The sequence below is a fragment of the Crocodylus siamensis genome, chromosome 4, assembly GCF_052110815.1.
Source record: "Crocodylus siamensis isolate JL-2025a chromosome 4, ASM5211081v1, whole genome shotgun sequence".
NCBI lineage: Eukaryota > Metazoa > Chordata > Crocodylia > Crocodylidae > Crocodylus > Crocodylus siamensis.
In genome coordinates this window covers 92,432,152-92,454,950 of record NC_143398.1, presented here as the reverse complement: position 1 = coordinate 92,454,950, position 22,799 = coordinate 92,432,152, and the positions used below count along the sequence as shown (strand labels likewise).

The 22,799-nt window shown below is 39.6% G+C and overlaps 1 protein-coding gene across 3 annotated transcripts in view; it reads right to left on the bottom strand.

The window, feature by feature from the left end:
- CDK17 (cyclin dependent kinase 17) overlaps nucleotides 1-22,799 on the bottom strand; it is a 153,745-nt gene that overhangs the window by 76,438 nt on the left and 54,508 nt on the right. For 2 of the 3 annotated variants that reach the window (XM_090042871.1, XM_090042869.1), the window contains one exon: nucleotides 2,257-2,405. In XM_090042871.1, coding sequence (XP_089898997.1) covers nucleotides 2,257-2,374 — 118 coding nt within the window. In that variant the 5' untranslated portion in view covers nucleotides 2,375-2,405. Of the gene's footprint in view, nucleotides 1-2,256; nucleotides 2,406-2,579; nucleotides 2,667-22,799 lie in introns of all 3 variants that reach the window. The other variant, XM_090042872.1, reaches the window with a different exon arrangement.

The window sequence follows — 22,799 nt, the reverse complement described above, 5'->3', positions numbered from 1 at the left end:
CACACCTTTCCTGCTCTAGGTTCCATCCAAGTCATTTCAGTTTCCATTCCCCAATATGAAAAACTCTGAAAAATTAACCATTAGCAGAGGCAACTGCAGGTGACACAGTGTGAGATAGGCATGTGGAATAGCCCAAAATACACTATATAAGGATTAGGAAAAATTTAAAGGTTCACACTAAGATAACTGATAGCAAAAATCTGCTGTATAGACAAAGGTAAAAAAACCCCCTAAACAAAACAAAAAACTTGTAACCTGTTAAATAAGAATCTCCTAAACTGTGGTGTTTGATCTCTTCGAACAGCAGAACAGTGGCTAATAAAGTTGGGGTGGGGTTTTAAAGAAGAGTTGGAGACAAATGGTATAATTTTTCTGAAAGCGAGGTCGCCTTTCACAAATCTGATAAGCAGTATCAAATGGACAGAGCTTAAACGTCTGTAGAGCACATTCCAACATTTCTACTGCTGTCCAGATTTGTGAGTTAAGTGCCATTACTCAGGCACATAAGTAGCTGTAAAACTGACAAGAATCAGACCTGTAGCAGTTCTGTTGCTACTTCAGAAAACTATAACTGTCAATAGTGGAGGTAAGAACTAGAAATATGCAGTGGGGAGGGGAAGGATAAACCATAAAAGCAGCAAAGGGAAGAATCTCTTAAGTTGCTGCAATAGCCAAGATGCACGAGATCAAAGATTTCTCCATGCATAAGTGTGCGCATATATCTGCTCAGTTATTGCAGCCCTATGTGGCTGACTCCAGATGCCTGAGATGTCCCAGAATGCATCATTCAGAGATGAACAGATTACAGGAAACCTTGATTACTTCTCTCTGAAAACTACATACGAGAAGCAGCAATTTTAATTATAGTACTAGAATTCCTGTTATCTGTATAACACCAAATAATAAATTCTTGAAAACTGAAGAGATTTAAAGCAGGTCAAACCAATGATATTTTAAAGGGTGAGATTAAAAAAAAAATCACCAATACTTGTTATTTAAGACATTTGTAGAATAAAAGAAAAATGGGGCTGGCAGAGACCTCAGGAGATTATCTAGCTTAACCCCTGCTTAAAACAGGATCATCTATATCTAAACCATTCTAGGCAAGTGCCTAACTTGGAAAATCTTTCCATGATGGAGACTCCACAACCTCTCTGGGTAATCTATTTCAGTGCTCAGCTACCCCAATAGCTAGAAAAGTTCATCCTAATATCCAGTCTAAGTTTCCTTTACTATAATTTAAGATTGTTGCTTCTCATCCTATCTGCTACAACCAGAGAAGAGTTTATCAACACCTTTTTTATAACTACCCTTCACGTATTTGAAAACAGTAAATCCTCTCCCAGTCATATACTCTCCTGCCTTTCCTTAGAGGTCATATTTCCCAGCTTTCTAATAACGCTTGCTGCTCTTCTTTGGGCTCTTCCCAAATTATCCACACCTTTCTTGAAGTGTGGTACCCAAAACTAGACACTACTCCAAGTGGGGCCTTCTTAGTGCTGAACAGAGTAGAATAATTGTGTCTCTTGGCTTGTAGATGAAAACACAGTTTAGCCTGCTATTTGTTTTTTTTGCAACAATGGCACATTGTTGATTCATACTCAGCTTGTGATCCACTGCACATACCATTTCTTTTTCGGCAGTACTGCAGCCTAGTCAGTCATTCCCTAATTTACACTGGTGTATCTCACTGTTCCCTTCCAAGCACAGGACAATGCACTTACCCTTAGTGAATTTTGATACACTGAAAAAAGGTCCAAAAATATTCCAAACCATCAGAAATACTAAACCTATCCTCCCAAGTATCTGCAACTCCACCCACCCCGGTGTCAGGTGCAAGTATGCCACATGTGTGCTAAGTCTGAGTTTCTGAGTTCTTTATAAAGGTACTGAACACTTATCACACCAACGACAGACACCTAGGAAGCCCTCATGATACCACCTCTCATTTAGACATCGAGCCATTGATAACTACTCTTTGACTCTCAAGATCCAACCATGTATGTATCCACCTTACAGCAGTTTCAACCAGCACATTAAAATATATTTATGTGATAATATATTTGCTGTCCAAATTTAATCTTCAACTGAATTATTCAAGGTGCTATTTCAAGAAAACAATTTTGTATTACTCAAATGAGAAAGGAAATCCCAGGAAATTGCTAAAATATTGTAAACAATGGAATGTTCTTAGAAAAAGAAATGCTCAACTAGGAGTTGCCCTCAGTTTAAAGAGAAGGAGGCAAATATATTTACCATTATCTTTGCTACTGTTCTCTTCAATTGTCATTTGTTCAGCCAGCTCAGACAGAGATTCATCAATGGTCTGGCTTCCACGCAGCGTTAGGGAAAGTCTCCTCTTAAACTTTTTCATTCTATCGATGAGAAGTCTGGCTTAAGCAAGCCTGTAAAAAAAAAAAAAAAAAAAAAAGAAAGAAAAAAGAAAAGGATTTTTTCATTATTAAAAGAAAAAGAAAAAAGAGGAAAAATGCATAGAAATTAATTCCTGCACATACTGTTATAATCTAACACACACAAATTTGCAAAAAATGCAAGAAAATGTGGATAGTTTAGCTTACAGGTAAGTGATACTCTGGCCTTTTCTTTTCTTTCTTTTTTTTTGTTTTAAAGTATTTTTATTGGAGTTCAATCAACACAAAGGAAATCTAAAATAAAGGAAATTATATTTTAGGGTTTTTAAAACTCTAAAAAAGTAATTTTAGTATTTTATCAACTCCTAGAACACAGTTCATATAAAAATGCTTAAAAAATCCTTAAGTTAGGTGAAGAAATCTACATTTTTGTATTAATAATTTCATCAGAAAATGATCACTAGAGATTCTTGGCCAGTTCAGGTCTCCTTTATTTTTATTTTTAATTATGGGCGGATTCTAAGTTGGCTTCATTGACTCTGTATTAACAGATCATGATTTAAGTTTAGAGCCAAAAATTTACTCTAAAATGTGAAACAAAGACGATACTTGGTTCAAACACATTACAAGATGCAACTTAAATGTGGCCTGACATTTTTAAACAGAAGTCTTCATAAGACAAAAGTTACACTTCACAATCTATTCACTTCTGAAGAGAACCGTTTTTTTTTGTTTTTGTTTTTTTTAAGAAAAGGATGCCAATTTAAACCTATTTCCATCTGAAATTTAAATTTTATTGAATGAATTAAATAGCAGTAATTTAACAAGGAAATTCATTAAATGATTTTTTGTTCTTCTTCCAGCATGTTATTTAATGTATTTGGCAGAGTCAATATCACCGATTCACTGGAGGTCAGTTTTGCACATCATATCTTAAGCACTAGCACGCATAAAGCAGATGGAACAATGCAACAGTCCCCATTGCTCCCTAGTGGAGAGCATGACTCTCCGGCATCTTTTTAGCCGTCTAGTCGGGATTATGCTGAAAAAGAAAGTATTTTGTAGTACTGCACATTTCTCATACTCTCACAGCACAACTTGAGCGAAGCTGCTTTTTTTGGTATTTGGGCCAATCCCAGCACTGGAAACTAGGCAGAATAAGTGGAAGACCCTTTCAATTCCAAACCCTCTGCACTGCCCCATGGCACCTAAATTGACACTAAATGCTTATTTGCAGTTTTAAAAAAATAACTGCTTCATTGCTCCATCTGCTCCCAGGGGTGCCTGTCTAAGCTATGTCAGGAGTCCTAGAACAACAGCAGGCTATCTACCACACTGCCCAGCCTGGGAGGGCAGTGAGAAGAGCTACAACTGGTTTGGTCACAGAGCAGCAGCAGGCACCGGCTCGTCACAGCAGGCTCTCATGGACCCCCCCAGCTCTCTCCCCCCCATTGGAGGGGAGAGGGAGAGACAGGAGCACTGTCCAAGCCCCCCTCACCCTATAGCACTACATGTAATTGTATAGATGTTACATGTGGTGCCACAAAACATAAGTGTTTTGAACAGGAACATTTCCCTAGTACTGGCACCATTTTTGTAGCACTAATGGAGGTGTAAATGTCTGTTCCTTCAACACTTGTATAGCTACAAAACAAAACAAAGCCATTTGCAGCGCTGTAAATGTTACATCAGTCCAGGATCTAACAGGTGTCCCATGCCCTGCCCCACCATCAGGCACAGAAGAGAAGACAATAAAAGAAAACACAATGGCAGGGCTTGGGTAGAAGACAGAAGGCAATCCAGAGTGAAAGGTATGGGAAGATACATGCAACACAAACACACACTCTCCCAAGACTCAGGGAAAACTTGGAACAGCATGACAGGAGATGGCAACCCTCTGCAATCATTCAGTGTTGGTACCAGCAAACACAGAACCATTCCCATCTGCAAGAACAAACAGCAGCTAAAAAACAGGAAGGAAGGAAAGGCTGGAGGTACTTTTCCCAACCCTGTGGAGCAGTGTTTTCCATAGGTGCTGGGACTAGCAGAAAAGTGCTGCGATCCCCCCAAGAGAAGCTTGAGTACTAAGTGCTAGAGAAACCTCTCACCCTCCAAGCCCTTTTGTATAGTAAGTAGGACAAACTACAGAGAGTTTTTACTTCACCATTTTCACAAAAGCAGAAAAGACAAGGAACTGAAAAAGCAACAAGCACTAAAGTAATCCCCAAACACTCCTGCTGTAAAACCGGATGGCATGGCAGGCATGTCTGGAAGCAGGGATTGGGATAGTGCTTATAGTGGATTTTTCTCTTCTTCAGTTAGACAGATCAATTTGTGGACAGAAACAAAAATAAACTTGTGAACAGAAAGAGGCAGCAAGAGAAAAGGCACAGCTTAGCCAGCGCTACTTACAGACATACAGGCATAGCAGGCTTTTACTCCACTATTTTGTATGTACACACATCTGCTGGTCTTTCACACAGTAGCAGGGTAGCATACACAAAAGAGAAAAATTACGTAAAAATGTGAAACACCTCAGTTCTTTTCCCTCAAGCAGAGAATGCAAAAAGTAAACCAATTTTTAAAAATGTATTCACTTTACTGATTTACTGAAGTTCACAACATTTGCAATTATGATTTTTAGACTAATGACATCCCTTTAAAATTCCTCTAAAAGTGTTCAGCTGACTCATTCTTTGTCCTGCCTATTGAGAACATTCTAAACAAAAGGGGAGAATCAGATGGAAGTGGGTGGTAGTGGTGGGAGAACACACTCATGAAAGGAGTCATGCATATGTTCTCAACAAACAGAGAGGCTAGATAGCACACTCTGTTAAAGTATGTTTAAAGATTGATTAAGTGAGGACCTCTGGGACTTGAGCCCAGAAGTCTGAGAGGGTGAAATACAGCAGTGAGTCATTTGCAAATAAAGAGCCTGTTAAAGGGAAATAGGAAACAGGAGTCCGGCAGTAAGTGGGGAAAAAGGATGCCAGGATCAGTATTAAGACTCAGTTCCACCAGAATTTACAGGAACACAGTTTTTCTTACCTCTGTCTAAACCTATATGCATTGAAATCACACCACCATTTGCTATTTCTACTCAGGACAACCCAGAATTATGGTATGGACAGACATGCATTTGAAGTGCTCCAAATCCCAAAGCACTTCAAATTGAGCACATTTTACATATGCACTACACCCCACTACCATGAGCACTTCAAAATGGCCATAAACCCACGCAATGGTATGGGCTCTCCAGTCATGGATCTGGAAAGCAGGAATTGCTAAATGCCTCTCACCCTCTGGAGGTCCTCAAGTCCTGCGCACTCACTGCTGTCTGCCTGTTCTGCACCTCTAGCCCATGGGGATGTCTTCAAAAAAAAAAAAAAAGCTCTTCAGTGTCCCTCCACCCCCGGATAGTAATTATTGAAGTTCTTTGGCCATTTTTAAATGCTTCTTCAGCTGTTAATATTGCCACCCTCACTGTTTACAGTGCTTCAAAGCTACTTGGAGCACTTCAAACAGATGGGGAAAAGTGGACAAAATATTGCTGTATCAGCTGTTAGTCCTTGTTATTTGAGAGCAGAATTCTCATTTTGAGAAAGTGAATTAGAAAAAAGATGAGAACAGAGAACGTTTCACTGAAGGCATTTATATTTAATATTTAGGACTCATTCCATTAAAAAGCCCTGGTCATTCCATTAAAAAAAAAAAAAAAAGGCCTGGAAATGCACATTTCTGTGTTTAATTTTTTTGCTCTCCAAAACAATAGCCTAAATTCCCCTCCCGTTTTTTTCTTCTCTTAAAATAACCAAACAACCCCCCACCCAACAACTAGATGTCTGTGTCTTTAGTCCACGCTAACCAAACTAGAGCTCTTCAGCCATATTCAGACAGTTTATGTGAAACTATTGAAGGAAGAGAAGTAGTTCACTAAATACATTTTCATCTTTTGTTTATTATTTTCTATTTTTATTTTCTTGCATTCTTGTTTATTATTTATTTAAAGTAACATAAAGGAAAATTATGAGCTGAAGCACTGTGTAGTGATCACTAACACCTGTGCAAGTTTCATTTCAAAAGCTGTGTCCGCTCTGGGTCTCAGTCACGTCAGGATTTTGGTTTGCAGCTAGGAGATTTAGAAAGTTTGGTCACTTCTCCTCCAATATGCTGTCTGAAGTCTGTATTTCCCCAAAACGTGCTCTTGTCAAAATAACAGAAAGCTTGTAAATGGATCTAAAGAAATCCTACCTGGGTAATATTTTAAGACAAGCAGGGCATGTCTACACGTATTATTAGCATGCAACGATAAAGTATGGCACAAGTTGCACTGGAGTTTATTGCTCCCAAGCACATTGTTTGAATACATGCCTGAGACTGCAGCATGTTGAGCTGGGTCAGAGCAGCTCCAGCTGGCAGGGGACCAAGGAAGTCAGTCTGGCTCAATGTGGTACAGAGGGACTAGCTGGGGCACCAGGGTGCTCTAATGCGGGGCTGCCAGGCACCCCCACATTCAAAAACCCTTGTGCCCCAGGCCAGCCCTGTCAGCATCTACACGTGTTGTGCAATAAAAAACTGCAGCAAGATAGTACTTGTATTTACAAATACTAACCTGCAGTGGAGTTTATTAGCTTACTGCAGCCTAATAGGGCTACATGTATAAACGCAGAGACTTTACTGTGGAGCTGACTAATTAGTCCCGCAGTAAACATCTTGTGTAGACATGCCTGCTGACAGCCAGAAAAGTCTTCCACTTAAGCAAACAACAGAGTAAAGATATCTTCTTACAGGAATGTCTCAGGCTAAATTGTGCCTTAATCCTTCAGCTAAACAGCACATATACACCTATATCCAACTGATAAAGTACTACACTAAACAATTTGCTTGAACAGGCAAGATGGTCCAATTAATCTTCCCAGTTTTCAGAAGCTTGTAAGAAACATTTTCTCATTATCAACTATTACGACATTAGGAATACTACGATTACACTGAGAACCTTCAAGGAGCAGTGTGTGCCTTCACAGCAGGGTGCCTAATGAAGAATTTTCTGCACAAAGTTTTGAGACAGCAATACTGTCTTATCTGATAGAAAACAAGTATTACCAAGTAAGTACAATTATGAAATGGTATTAAGAGCCTTCATCATTGTGGGCTATAAGCATTCTGATACTTCAGCAATGATTCTCAATTAGGGTGCATCTACATGAGACGTTTACTGCAGAGTTGACTAATTGGCTCTGCAGTAAAACGTCATTGCCTACACATGTGGTACTATTAGGAAGGAGTAAACTAATTAACTCCGCCATAAGATACTACTACCAGATACAAGTACAATCCCATGGCGGAATTATTTACTCTGCCACAACACATATAGACACTGTGCTGTATGAAGCACCCTCGTACCCCAGCCAGCCCCTCCACAGTACGCTGAGCCCAGCTGGAGAAGCCCCAGGCTAGCAGGCTAAACCTTGGAGTATCTTGAATCTAAAGAGATGCCTCAATGTTCTTCTTAGTACACCTTGTCACAAAGTATGCATCGCCTCAAAATAACTCAAAAGGACAGGGTAAAGCAACTAACAGACAAAATGGGGTAATCAGCGTTACATTAGTGTAAAACAAATGGAAAGGTGATGTAAGCCCCTAACCAGATTCATTTTGCCTAACCTAGTGAACAATTACCTCAGAAATAACCAGGAGTAAAGCTGTACAAACATTAAGTTACACCAATTTAGGTTTCACCCATTTGCACCCATCTCTGGGTAACTAAAAGAAATAGGGTATCTGACAATCCTGCTGCCTAGCAGGAAGGAACAGTAATAGCTACCTATTGTGTGAACTATGGGTAGTTAGTTACCCGAGACGCTGCATTTCTGTCCCTCACTAAACCGTATGTAATTTACGTTGGCACACAACCTGATCCTTGTAGAAGTTACAATGGTGTATGTGTCAGTCTGTCCAGGTTCTAGGACCTGCCAGTTACATAGCTGGACTATTAGTTCTTCTTGCCACTGTAAGACGCAGTAACCACAAGTATGGCCTGATGCATAAAACAAATACACTTTCATGTAAGCACAAATTAAGTGAAGTAAGGCAGTCCTAGATATGTGGAAGTTAAGGTTCAAAGAAAACTGCAAAAATGCATGTTCTAAGCATACTACAATATATGCATCTCAGAGTTTACAAAAGAACTGAGGAACAGTCCAGATTCACTCAGCCCAAAGAACACCTGCAGGGATTTTTTTTACCGCCGTTCGACATTTCCCTTTTCTGCCAATTTTAAAAGGTAAACACTTGTTTGTCCATGAAACAATAGATAATCTTAAACTGAAAACTAAGTTAACATTATATTCCAATATGCAACAAATAGCCATGAGTAAATGCAACAAGACTGCTGATCTTTTCCCTTGAGCCCATGCCAGCTGTGAGAAGAATCTGCACTGTCATTTTTATTTTTGAGTTTAGAGCAGAGTATAATACATATGACTGTTCCATTTTTTAAAATGCAGAAAATATTTTAAATCTATACTGAACAAACAGTTTTACAGTACCACAGAAGATATAAGGAACATACACTTGGATCTAACTAATGGGAAGCCTACTTTTTTGTAGACAGAATGAGGACAAACTACTATCTGATACAGCAAAGCAAAACTGGCAGAGACATTTGTTCCAGCTATATGACAATATGAACTAAAACAAGCACCACTAATTTAAAAGGAATCACTACTTCCTGTGAATCATTTCCAGACTAATGATGTATAAGATTGTTTTCACATTTTGCTCAGAAATAATGTTACTGAAAAGATATAGTCACACCGCTGAATTTACACACTGCAGGACACCACTTTTTTCAAAATGGAAGAAAAATATCAATCCCATCCCTTAATCCACAATTAAATATGCATGTAAAACTAGACTGCGCTACCTAGTTCTTGTCTCTTCCCTGACCCCCTCCAGTTTAGCTGCCTATAGTACACACTGAAATAAACTATACTTTATATCATTTTGAAACTGAGCTTAGATATGAGTGAAATCAATGATTTTCAACATTTTCATACCAGGATCTTCTTTTCTAAACCAAAACCATTTTCTCTCCCTGGGTTTCTAATACAATATGGAGCCACTCTTCCACATGGTAATATAGGTAAACAGCAAGGTGATCTTACCTCTTAACATGAATTCATGGCGTTAACAAGACCTGGACAGTTTGACCTTAGTATAAGACCACTTACGTGGATTCTGTGGGTGGAAGCAGTTGACTCTGTGCAGCCATAAAGTTTTCTTATGGAGGTACAAAGCATGTTAAATCTTGTACTGTGTCAGGGTTGACTGCTAAAAGCTTCTTCACCAAGGGCTTAGACAATAGATTTGTATAGGGTGGTTTGGATAGGGATGATCCTGCCTCAAGCAGGGGGTGGACACTAGATGACTGCTGGACATCTCTTCCAGCCTGACTTCTCTATGATTCTATGTTACTATGAAAGCAAATAGACATCCATACCCTTTGTTGTTCCAAAAACATTGTCTCAACAAAAGGTAGCGACAATTTGTGGCACTTGATTGTGGCAGATGTCTATTTGTAGCTCTAGGCTGTCTGCACTCTCCAACTGCCCCAGGCAGGCAAGCTTGGACCTTGGTCCAGGAATTCCTGTGTAGGATTGGGCCCCTCAGCCTTCAGGAGAACCTATCCAGCTTTCCCCACTTCTAGTGATATGTCCCCAGGATCTCCAGGGTGCATCTCTGGAGGCAGAGAAAGTTGAGGTCCCTCGCTTCCAGAAACATGCTTCAGAGATTGCTGGGGGCACACTTCTGGAAGCAGAGAACATGTTGCCTGTTGCCCCATAACGGACGGAAAAAACGGATAATGTGTGTTTTCCTCAACAAAGCAAATCAGCTGTGCCAGGACACATCCTAGCACACCAATCTGCTTCATTTGGTGACATCTGTTTCTAGCCTATAAGGTTCTGTTGAATGAAATGGAGTGTTGAAAAGATTAAGACTCATAATTAAAAAACAAAAAACAACCCTCAAGATCTTATGGTGATAAAGGAATGGTTGAAAGGAATACTTCAAGTCCTTCATTTCAAAAAAAAAAAATATTTGCAGCTAATATATGCTTGGCAAAAATTGCTTTGGGAACAATATTTAAAATAACCAAGTCACTGAGGCTGCCCTGGGCAGATATGCTGTTAAAGGCACAATGGGACCTGATGTGCAATCCACATATGCGCACTTCCTGCTATGCCACACGTGCATGGGCAAGAGGTGTGTGTGGGATCAAGCATCAGATCCCATCATGCTATATTGCTGCTGTCCCGATTCTAAACCAGCAAGCTCTCCAGTCAGCTGAAGGAGATCCCAGCCGGAGGATGGTTCAGCTGACAAGAGCTCTCAACCAGTGGGTGCAGTGAAGCCCTTGACTGCGATTCCTCCCAGCCAAGGAGGCATAGCTTTGGATCAGACACAGGGTACTAACTATAGCATTTCAGACTGCTAAACTGCATGTAATATTTATACAAGGTGCATGTAACATTTATGCTACTTTTCAGTTTAGGTAGAGTAGTATGAATGCTACTTTATTAACATTTATTGGTAGCATGTGTCAGGAGCTTTCCAAACATGTCAGCTCTTGTTCCAGATTTGCAAGCTTTTTTTCTAAGTCTGGAGCAAACTAAAAAGGGATAAGAGAAATAATACATACAAGAAAATATAATTCAGCATTCACTTACAAGTGGACAAGAGGATAGGTCTTGCAAATGAGTTTAATACAAATTAAACCATGAACATGGAGCTGTATTAGAAAACATACAAGACTGAAATTCTGACAAACTGGTGGACCAGGAAGGATGGGCTAACAAGGTTAGAGGCAGGAGACAGCAGACTAGAGCAGACATATCACGTACCAAAGGCAGTGGCAAAAACTTTCAACTTGTTGATATCAAATGTAAAGTGATCCATATGACTGGGAACATCACTGACAATAGTCCTCAAATGCGCTCTTAAGTACTGGCCTAGGATATTAAAAGAAAAATAAATATTCCAAAGCTCCCTGATCTAGTTTGCTTAATCTTCTTTTCCATGATCTGAATGGTTCACCTTCTCATGCTCCACTGAACCTCAAATCATGCCAACTACTTTAATACTTAATTTCACACTACACATGTATCCAATCACATAATAAAATAATAATTTGTATTAACTTAATAAAAAAATCAATCATCTGGATATATTTGTTCCTAAATTAACAGAGTGATCGGTGTCAACTGTATCCACAACAGATTACTTTCTAAAACAGGAACAGGAAACACCTGGCAGGGACATCTGTCTGATTAAAAAAAAAATCTATAAAGAAATGAAGCTTTTTATTGGATTTTCATTTAATAAGCTAGGTAAATTTAGACAGTAAACAATCTGCTCCTCCCCCAAATAAATTAATTAATCAATCGTACAATCTTACCTACCCAAAACAGTACTATTATTTGCACTGAAGAGTTAGCAACATGTCTCCTCATCTAGGCTTACAATAAGACAAAAACTTTTAGTGTCATTTAACTTTACGTCTAACACAGTATTACTTCCTTCCAACTGCTGTTCTCTTCTGTAAGATAGGACTATAAATATGGTGCTATTTTATTTAAACACATCTGCGCTTTTTGTTTATTCCAACTCGCATCTGCTTACCCCAGAGACAAAAATAAAATGTTATTGTATTTTACTCCAGCTATTCTGAATAGCGAGATATAAAAGGCTGAGCTAGATTCTACTCTTCCAGTGTCATCAGAAGAACTCATCACAAAGTTCCGATCAGTTATGTTGTGTAAGACCAAAACATCAGATTCGCATAAATATAACTGAGAGCCTAAATAAGACCTAAAAAATAAATTTATTAATGATGAAAGAAGGAAAGAACCCTTTGTTGTCAACTCTGAGTTCACAATGATGACAATTAGGGGAAAAATTATTTAGAAAGCAAGACCATTAGATATGAACATCATTAGAAGAAGAATATTTAGAACTCCAAAACAGAAAGAGTCAGTTTTCAGAGGACAAGCCCATTGTTGGTTATTTTATCTTAGACTCAGTTTGTAGTAAGTATCACATTGTAATGGTTGCAGAAACACTGATTAGGACACAAAGGCTAGCTCCATTTATTCTAAGTAGCAGGAGTGAAGGAATTGTGACAAGTAAAGCAATAATGATATGGCAATATCACCACCCCTACATGTACCTTTCGTGCCCAAATGGGCATAACTTTTAAAGTGGCTCCATACTACAATGCCAGGGGAACTGCAGAAACCCTCAAAGAAATGTGTGAAACTACACTACGCTACCTCCAAATTTATGCAAGGTGTTTGGATATATAGGCAGACAGGTCAAGAGTTTAAATGCACTTAGTATGAAGCTGCATTTGCCATTTATTTTTGTTTTTATTAATTTAATGATATAGTAGGAATACTGCAATTATTTCCAGTGGTGTAAAAAGGCATTTAAATATTTTATTAAAATGCCAACATGTTGCCTGGTCTCGGCTAACAGAATATGCAATAGGATGAAAGACTCTGTCCCCATGCCAACACTAAATCATGGGGAGCGATTCACAATGTCCCTTTGAATGACTTCTTGGAATAAACTAAGAAATTCACGTACTGAATTGTATGCTTCTCATGGAAGAACCACAGGTTGGCACTTACAGAACTTAACTAACTCAAATTGTCAGCATTAGCCCTAAAAACAGAATGCTTCACAAAAGCTCCTAATCACAGGGAAATGCAACAGAACCTATTTCTCAGTGGCTGTAAATGGTACCTGCTTATTTCCTGAGACATCAATACATTACATGTTGTGTGTACAGCATTATTAGAAATACAGGCTAGGGACCTCCAAAGATAATTAACAGCTTCCAATAAATTCTTATTATGCTTTCCATTCAATTTTTTTTAAAGTGGAAATGTTCATGGAAGCATTTTGCCATCAATAAAACATTCCAGTTTATGTATGTAAAGGTAATTTTATAAAAAATTGGAAGATTTATGTATAGCCAGTGTATTCAATTATCAGCATCAGGCAACTGAAAATACCCAGGACATCCACCAGTAAAATCAACGGAAACATTTAAAAAAAAAATTACTTAAGAAGTAAGTACAAATCATTAGGGCAGTGATTCTCAACCAGGGTGTCATGGATCCTTCTAAGGCTGTTGCAGGGTACTGCACACTATCAGCACTGACGGGTATGCAAACACATACACGGTTCACAAGATAAAGCCAGAGATTCTAACTAGGAATCCACAGCATCGAAACCATTCGGACATGCCATGGTCTTTCTGAGTTCTTTGCAACAGAATAACACTCTTATTTTTGAGTAGTCAAAAAAAAATAAGATAAAAAACTGACATTTTCTGAGGACTGCCTTGAGTCTAACAAGGTGGAGAACAACTGGATAAAGGGTTTGGCCTTTGTGTAATAGGCTGAAACAACTGGGGTACTCACAGATCCATACACAAAACATCAGACTTAAAATTAAAAAAAGAAGAGCAAAAAGAGAATTAAAGTAAAAATTATTTAAATCTCTTGAAAATTGTTTAGCTGTTAAATTCCAGTTATGCTAATCATATTACAAGGGGGGAAGGGTCAGGTACACAAACAATTCAATTTAGCTTTTAATTTAAAAAAATAAAAGTTTGGCACTTTATAGTACGGAACATTGGATACTTTCCAGTCTAACCACATTAGAAAACTCCTGAGAAACCAAAGCTAAAACTTTAAGAAACAAAAACCCAAAAAGAGAGCGTTTTTAGTTTCTTTCATATAGTATCCCATGTTTTCTGACTGCCAGCTTGTTACAAATCCTACCTAATTCTCAAAAGATCTCAAAAAGAGGGAGAATTGAATGGAGGACATTTAAAGTTTTCACGCAGAACAGCTGTTTTAATAATACTCAACTTTTCCTATTTAAACGATTGTATGTAGTTAAACATTCTGTTTTAGGAACTCAGGCAAAGTTCTCCAAAGACAAACAGAAAGCTGTGAATGTGGCAAGAAGTACAGGTCCCCTAATTTAACTGCACTAATAAAACTAGTGTAGCAGTCAATTCAGAATCATTCCTATTCAACCTGAGAACAGCAAGTTCAAATTTTTAGACCAAAAATTCAATTGGAAGGCCTGTCTTATTTTGCCTTATCAATAAATCCTTCTTTATAAACTAAAGAGACAATTTTAGTCCAGGTAAGCAGTCCTGGAAATACTGGAGTGGGATATGAAGCCAAGATAAAAAACAGCAAACACAAAATACACACTCTAAATGGATTTTCATTGGCCAAATAATGTAAGAAGTGTGTGCACATTTTACTTAGGAATTTTAGTTCTTCTTGTAGTTCACAGCAGAATGCAGTAGAGCCCTGACCACACAACACATGTAACAAAGGAAACAGAGGTTAAGCATAATGCAGGGACCTTACAATCTAGTAAGAGAACACACCCAAATCAAACACTTCCATGTGCATGGCCTCATGTGCACACATACATGCCCACACATTTTTAAAAACAACAGAAAAAACTGATGCATTTAGTAAGTTGACATGAATAAATACTACAGTATTCTTAAAATTTTTTACAACACACAAAGACAAGATACATATCAAAATGCAGTGGTGAAAACCAAAAGTGTCTTAATAACGATCCTGACATGTTTTGACAAGGTATTTCAAAGAGAATAAAGGTAGAAGTATACACTGACAGAGGGAAAGACTGCCAGTTGTAGGAAGTTACATCAATTAGCAACCCAGTATTAAAATATGTGTTTAGTCGCATTCGTCTGAAGTCAGGCAGAAGGTAGGGCAATCTTAGAGACCAACTGATTCTGAAAGGCATGAACTTTCATAAGCAGAAAGCTATTTCTTCAGATGCTAATGTCTGATGAAATAAGTTGCTGCCTATGAAAGCTCATGCCTCTCTGAACCAGCTCGTCTCTCACGTGTCACCTGCTAGTTTTAAAGTAAGAATAAAGAATTAATCCAGTTTAGAACACATGCGACACAAAACGACCAGATTATATGCGTACATCTCCTTTTGTTAATATGAACAGACAGAACAGAAAACTATAAGCAATGAGGCACTATCTGTTATAAAAAAGTCCTACAAAAACAAATCACCTTTTCTTTCATAAAACACATACATTTGTTCCCAAAACCAGCTAGGGGAAATTGGGGTGGACATTATATGCAAGAGGTATAGATGCCCAGCGGTCCAGAAACGTGGTGGCAGAATGCTGCCACTAGGCCTGTGCGAAGCAGCTAGTACTCGCTTTGGATTCAGCCGATTCAGGGGACAGTGATTCGATTTGGCTGAATCTGATTCAGAGATTCCAATGCTGCCAAATCTCCAAATCACACCCAGGCCCATCCCCTGCCTGCTCTCCCAACCTCAGCAATGGCTGTCCCGCCCACCCTAGCTCCCGGCACTTCGAAAAAGAAAAGTCCACTACTCACTAGCTGCTGCCCGGGGGGGGGGGGCGGGGGGGGCAATCCCACTGCTCCCCACTGCTGCTCACTACATGGGGGGCTCTGTCATGAGCCTCCTCACCCCCACCTGCTTCCCCAGCCACCCCATGGCTACCCTGCCCACCCCAGATCTGGCCCTTTAAAGGAAAAGCCCTGGCTAACTGGTTCCTGCCCAGTGGGGGGGAGCAATCCCCACTGTCCTGTGCTGCACGGGGGATTGTGCAGACAGCCCCCAAAGCCCCGAGACTGACGCAAGAGGTGGTGAACCTGGAGGGTTTTTTTGTTTTTCTTAAAGGGTCGGAGGTGGGGCGGGTAGGCAGGGCAGCCATGGGGGGGCTGAGAAAGTGGGTGGGGTCGGGGGGCTCGTGACAGCCCCCCCATGCAGCATGGGACAGTGGGGGGCAGCAGGGATCGCCTGGTGTGTGGGAGCTTCTTTTTTTTAAATGGCCGAGAGCTGGGGTGGGCAGAGCAGCCATGGGGGGTACTCGAGGGGGCTAGGGGAGCAGGCAGGGGATGAGGCCTGGCAAGAAGAGCTTCAAATTGATTCAGACCTTTTTATTTGTCCCCAGAGTCAATTTGGATTTGGGCTGAATCTCCTCTGAAGCGCCCAAAGCTTTGCACAGCCCTAGCTGCCACTGCTTCCCTGCTGCCAAATTACATGGCCCTGTGTTCTGAATCAGGCTAGCATCCAGGGGCATCCATGCCTGGACCCAGCACACAGCCCTGGACCTGGCACATGGCCCAAGCTCTGCCACTCTGGGGCTGGAGCCATGAGCCAGGTCCAACCTGGCACAGGCCTACAGACCTGGTGTATGCCAAGTCAGTCTTCAGCTGGACCCAACCCACCCCCTTTGCTGGCAGAAGGAGCTGCAGCTACCCCTGCCAAGCTGCAGCTGCCTCTGCTTGCCTAACCTCAAGTCCCGAGCCTCCATAGCTTGAGAAAATGAGGCAGACAGAGCAACCTAAAGCCCCAGACTTCTGGGCAAGGTGAAGGTAAAGGAGACAGAGTGGGGTGAAAAGGGAACAAGTGGCTGTCTTCATGAGTGGTTTCCCCTTCCAGCTGTACACAGCTTGATGCTGCCATGGAAGTTTAAGAGGAATCCCCCCCTTGCCCATTCCTTTCACTGCTAATATTCAATTATTTACCTATGGTAAGATCTTTTTTTCTGTTTGTGCTGTCTTTCAAAAACAGGATGTGCATATAACCAGGGCATGTTACAAGTGAGACAATATGGTATTTAAATAATGATGCAACAGAACATTTCAGAAAATAATATGCTAAACAGGTTAAATGTATATTTACATATGCTAATCATCTCATGGATGCTTTTCTGATACAGCAAAGTTAGTAGTAACTTTGTTTCTGATGAACAAAGTTACTACTAACTGAAAAGTTCTGTCAGATTACAAGATAACCTGTTCAGGGGATTACATTTTAAAATATGCACTACAAAGATTTAAAATAATTCCCAATAAAGCTGTAGATATCATGGATTTCATAGACATTAGGGCTGGAAGGGACCTCAGAAGATCCCAGGGGAACGAAGTCAGCAGGCATCATAGGATCCCAGCAAGATAAACATCCAGATGTGTCCTGAAGGTGTTCAGAATAGGTGCTTGAACCACCTCTGGCAGCAACCTATTCCAAACCTTGGGGGCTTGGACAATAAAGAAGTTCTTTCTTATGTCCAGCCTGAAACGGTCATGGAGGAGTTTGTGACTGTTTGACCTTGTCATCCCTTGGGGCGCTCTGGTGAACAAATGTTCCCCCAGATGCTGGTGAACACCCCGATGAACTTGCATGTGGCCACCAGATCACCCCTGAGCCTGCGCTTTTCCAGGCTGAAGAGTCCCATGGCTCTCAGCCTCTCTTCGTAAGGTCTGCTTTCCTGACCTCTGATCATGCACATGGCTCTCCTCTGCGCCCTCTCAAGCTTCTCCACATCCTTTTTGAATTGTGGAGCCCAAAACTGGACGCAGTACTCCAGCTGCGGCCTCACCAAAGCTGAGTAAGATGGGAGGATGACGTCCTGGGATTTACTTGAGAAGCGTAAGTGGATGCAAGCAAGCATTCTGCTTGCTTTACTAGCAGCGGTATCGCACTGCAGACTCATATTCATCTTGTGGTCAATCATGATTCCCAAGTCCCTTTCAACCATAGTGCTGACCAGCGTAGCACTGTTGAGCCTATAAGGATTCTGCAGGTTTTTCTTCCCAAGGTGGAGAACCTTGCATTTTTCAGCGTTAAACACCATCAGGTTCTCATCCGCCCATTTCCTGAGCCTGTCAAGGTCAGCCTGGATCACCCTCCTGTCTTCAGGTGTGACCAATAGCAAATCAATAGCAGCAACTGAATGGTCTTTTGGTTTGGCTGAATTAACAAACACACGATATACAATATTTTTAAATACAAATAATTGCAATGATACAAAAAAGTACCAACTACCCATTATCCCCAAAAACATATTTTCCAAAAAAGGAAATGTTGATATTTTTGTAGCAAACCATTAAAATAAAAATCCATTTCAAATGTATGCGAGTATAAATTACACTTTTCCACAAAACACAATTGTATAGATTTAATGGATTTCCCTGTAAAAGTATATTCAACTTCATATTTTCATTTCCTACATAAAATTAACTTGGCTATACTTTTATATGGCTGTAAGCATGTCGTCCACATTTCCCCAGAGAATGCTAGCACTGAAGTCCACTGAAGAATGTTCAATTTGCATACTAAAGCAAAATACACTGCTTTCCCACAAAGTACCATGCTTTTAACTAGAAAAAAAAATGGAGGGAGATATATTCTAAAAGGCATTTTAAAATGCCACTGATTTATGCAAAAGGAAGAGAGAGGACAAGAAATATGAGCTGTTCATAAAATTATGAAAAAGTTTAATGTCATTTTATTCTATAAGTAGCTATAGCTTTTATCGATGCATGAGCAGTGAACATTTTACTCTAACATTTCTGAAGCAAGCATTTTAATTTAACATAACTGAAGTTTTTCAAATTATCCAATCTAGGTTTTAAATGAAAGGCTTGGTATAACTTACTTTAATCAGAATGTGTAAGTCAGGTCACATGAAATTAACGTTGCTTTGGAAGCATTACGGTAGTGACCACTATATTTTTAAAACAAAGAGCAAACAAAGAAGCAGGAGCAAAACAGCTTCTCTTCTGGGCTGAAACTAAGATGGCAATAGCTGCCTTGGGATGAGAGAAGGCCTTTCAGATGTATGGGGTAAGATTCTGGCAACTGAGGAAGTTGCATTATGCCAGCCAGCTTCAAGAGAATATTCAAGATTCTTCCCAGACTCTGACTTGGAAAAGAATTGGCAGAAAGAGCACTGCAGAACCCAAGCTGCTTTTGGAAGAGAGAGACATTTTATTATTGTTTTTACCTCAGACAACAGCAAATGTAGTTTGATCTCAAGTATCATCTGTTGAGCAGGGAACCACTAATGCTATTTTTATCTTATTCAATTTGCTCTTTCTTGAAAAAATAAAGTCTTGAAAAATGCTAATATTAAAAGATAGTATATTGGATTTCATTGCCATTTTTCTTGAAAATGTTAATTGAGAATTAAAAGATATTAACACCCAAGAAGCACCATCAGTTACTAACCTCTACTTAACTCCTTCACTTACATAGCTACACCTAGTTTTTTTAATGGAAGATCTCCAACTGGTAAAAAAATTATATTGGGCGCGTCTATACGTTCATTAATGAGCTTTTGCTACAACATTAAATTTAGTACCTATAATGTAGGTACTAAGTGAGCATTAGGCTGCCCTACCACACAGCAGCAAAAGCACACACTTTTTTTTTTTTAGTGACACAACGGACAGTAGCATTATTTTACTGCGCACTAGCATATTAGCGTGGGTTTTGCCTTGATGCTCTAACGTGCACTAAAACAGCATACTGTACATTAAAGCACATGTGTAGACACACCCACTGATAGTTTAATATTTGATGCTATAAAAATATATGAAAATGGCCACAGATTCACATATACACCCCTATACATGGTAGAACAAATAGTGCACATAGCACTTTATTGTATTAAGGGGAAAAAGACTTTGCCCTTAATGCAATACAGATGGTCAGCTGATCAGAATTTTTTTTAAATGGGAGAATGGGAATAGGTTACAACTAGTATCAGAGCTTCTATTAGTGACAAAGCTACCTGACTTGGTGTTATAGCCATCATGATCCAGGAAATATGCGAGGCAACGATTTCTCTTATTGAGCCAACTGTATAGTTGAGATATCTGAAAGCTTGTCTAAGTCTATCACAGTACCCTCCCCCGGGTCTCAGGAAGGCTACTTTAATACAGGAAAGCTTGTCTAAGTCTATTCCAAACATGCAGTTGGTAGTAAAGATAAAACATCCAGAAAAATTCTTTCCTTGAAGCTAACTGAAGTGATGTTGAAGGTGGTCCTATGTTGTATAAGGGCGTGCGTGCTGGGGGGGGGGCTGTTCCAAATTTTGCTAACATTAAAAAGAAAGGGGTGGGGAGCAGCTTCTGTTCTGATTAATAGCTAAGGGTAAGACGAAGGGCACAACAAAGGAAACAAAACCCCATACAAACTTGTATTGGGTTAAACTTCATGTTCAAGACAGAAAGCTTCACAATAAGTCAGAAGGCAGTGTGGTAGGCAAGATGACATGGTCAGTCTGGCAAGAAAGAAAGAATATTAAGTAGTAAGATTTTTTTTTTAAAAGACTGGAAATGAAGACAGGAGAACTGAGAATGTAGATTAGGAAAAGGGGACAGTAGCTCATGAAAGCAATGAGACGTAATTCAAGGTTTTGACAGTGGGGAAACTGAGAAATTCAGTCAAATCAAAGGATGTAATCCAGGAAGAAACAACAGTAATTTGGAATAACCAGACGCAAGAATCAAAAGGTAACATCACAAGTGTAAATTTAGGAAACAAAGAATGGTAGAATTGTTAGGGGCAGAACATGAAAAAAAAAGACAGTATGGCACGTTACATAAATTAATAAAAGAAAATAGAGCTATTCCCAAAAGCAAGAGTCAAACTCTGAGAAAGTCAGGCTTGAATCTATGAATAATCCACCTAGAAGGGGTAGAAGAATAAAGAGGAAGAAACTAATGGAAATGATGTACTTGGATAGACAGTAACAGAGAGGAATAATGAGGAGAAGGCAGCATGGGAGACCGTGAATGAACAGTCAGCTCTCCTGGAGGATACTCAGGGTTGACCTACACAGAGAACTTATTGTAAATTAAGTAAACTTAAAAAAAAAACAAAAACACAGAATAGTCTTAAAATACTCTTACTCTTTGCTAAAATTGCCTTTCAGAGGTTTAGCTTAGTCCACTTAGGAAGTCAGGGAGTCAGTGGTTTATGGCTATTCCAAGTTGCTTGCTTAGGAAGGTACACCCTCAACAAGCTTGGCTTTTTTAGCACAACGAAAAGGCTAAGAGAGAACACAACTTCTCTCTAAATATATCAGGGAAGGAAAAGAGCTATTTAAGCTAAAGGACAATACTGGCACAAGAATAAATGGGTATAAACTGGCCATGAATAAATTTAGTCTGGACACTGGAAGAATGTTTCTAACCATCAGAGGAATGACAATCTGAAATAGCCTTCTAACTGGAGTAGTGAGGACAAACTACCTAATGTTAATAAGGAGCTGGGTAAGTTAATGAATAGGATTAGAGGACATGGTTGTCAACAGTAGTAGGCAACTGCTCTCAATGACCTTTCAAATGTGGAATGAATGTAAATGAATGTCATGTTTCTTCACAGGTTTACAGACAAGTCCAGTACCCTTTGATCCTTCTGAAAGCTTTGCAAAAAGCAGCAAAGTAAAACCAAGAGCCTGATCATCAGTTCCAGCGCTGTTCTTCAGAATTCTGCAGCAGCAGTGGAAGTGTTTGATGTTGCTGCTTTGGAAAGTTACAAGTAGCAGCAAAGTGAGGAAATGGGTTTAAAAACAGAAAAGACCCAAACAAAGACAGGCTTGCATATAGAGTAGTAGAGCATTCTTGCCTAATCTTCACAGAATCTTCATTTTTTTAGGATGGAGGTGGGAATACCTTGGTCCTAAAAGCAGCCAAGAATTTCTTGAGTGTGAAAGATTCAAAGGTCCCGTTTTCCCTTCCTGGGAGCAACGGGATAAGAAGAGGAAGTTCAGATACCATTATAAAGGTGTGTAGGTTGTAGCCGCATTAGTCTAAGGACATAGGCAGACAAGGTTCTTTGGGTGAATCTGATATCCACTTTTTTTTCCAACTATTTAAGTTGGTCGAATAAAAGATATCAGATTCATCCAAGATACTATTATAAAGGCATTCTTTAGCCAGAGACTAATGCAAAACACACTGTGCAAGCACAATTCAGGGAAACTGCTTGGGAAGAAACCCTCATACCCTCTACCTTCTCAAGAATATAGTTTCTTACCAGGTAAGAGCCAACTCTGGATTTTGTTATAAGGGACCTACCCAAAGTGATGTTTTACACACGTTGGTGAATTTTAACAAAACTATTAACATGATGCAAAGACATTCTTTATCAATGAAAAGCAGGCTAACATTAAAACTTCTCCCTATTTAAGGGTATAAAAACAGATTAGACCAGACGAATGCACCTTTCTTCCTTTCCTGGTCTTAATTTTAAGAGACTGCATTTAGAGATCCATCAAACCCTTAATATACCTGAGATGCACAGATGACATCTTTACCAGTTGGATCAGAACATGGCAGTCTCTGATAGGTTTCCACCAAGAATTCAACAATCATCACCCCTCCATCAGACTATCACTTGACTACTCTAACACCAGCATTTCCTTTTTGGACACCAAGATCAATATCCAAGATGGTAAAATTCAAGCCACCATATATAAGAAACCCACACACCAACATGTATACCTACACAAAACCA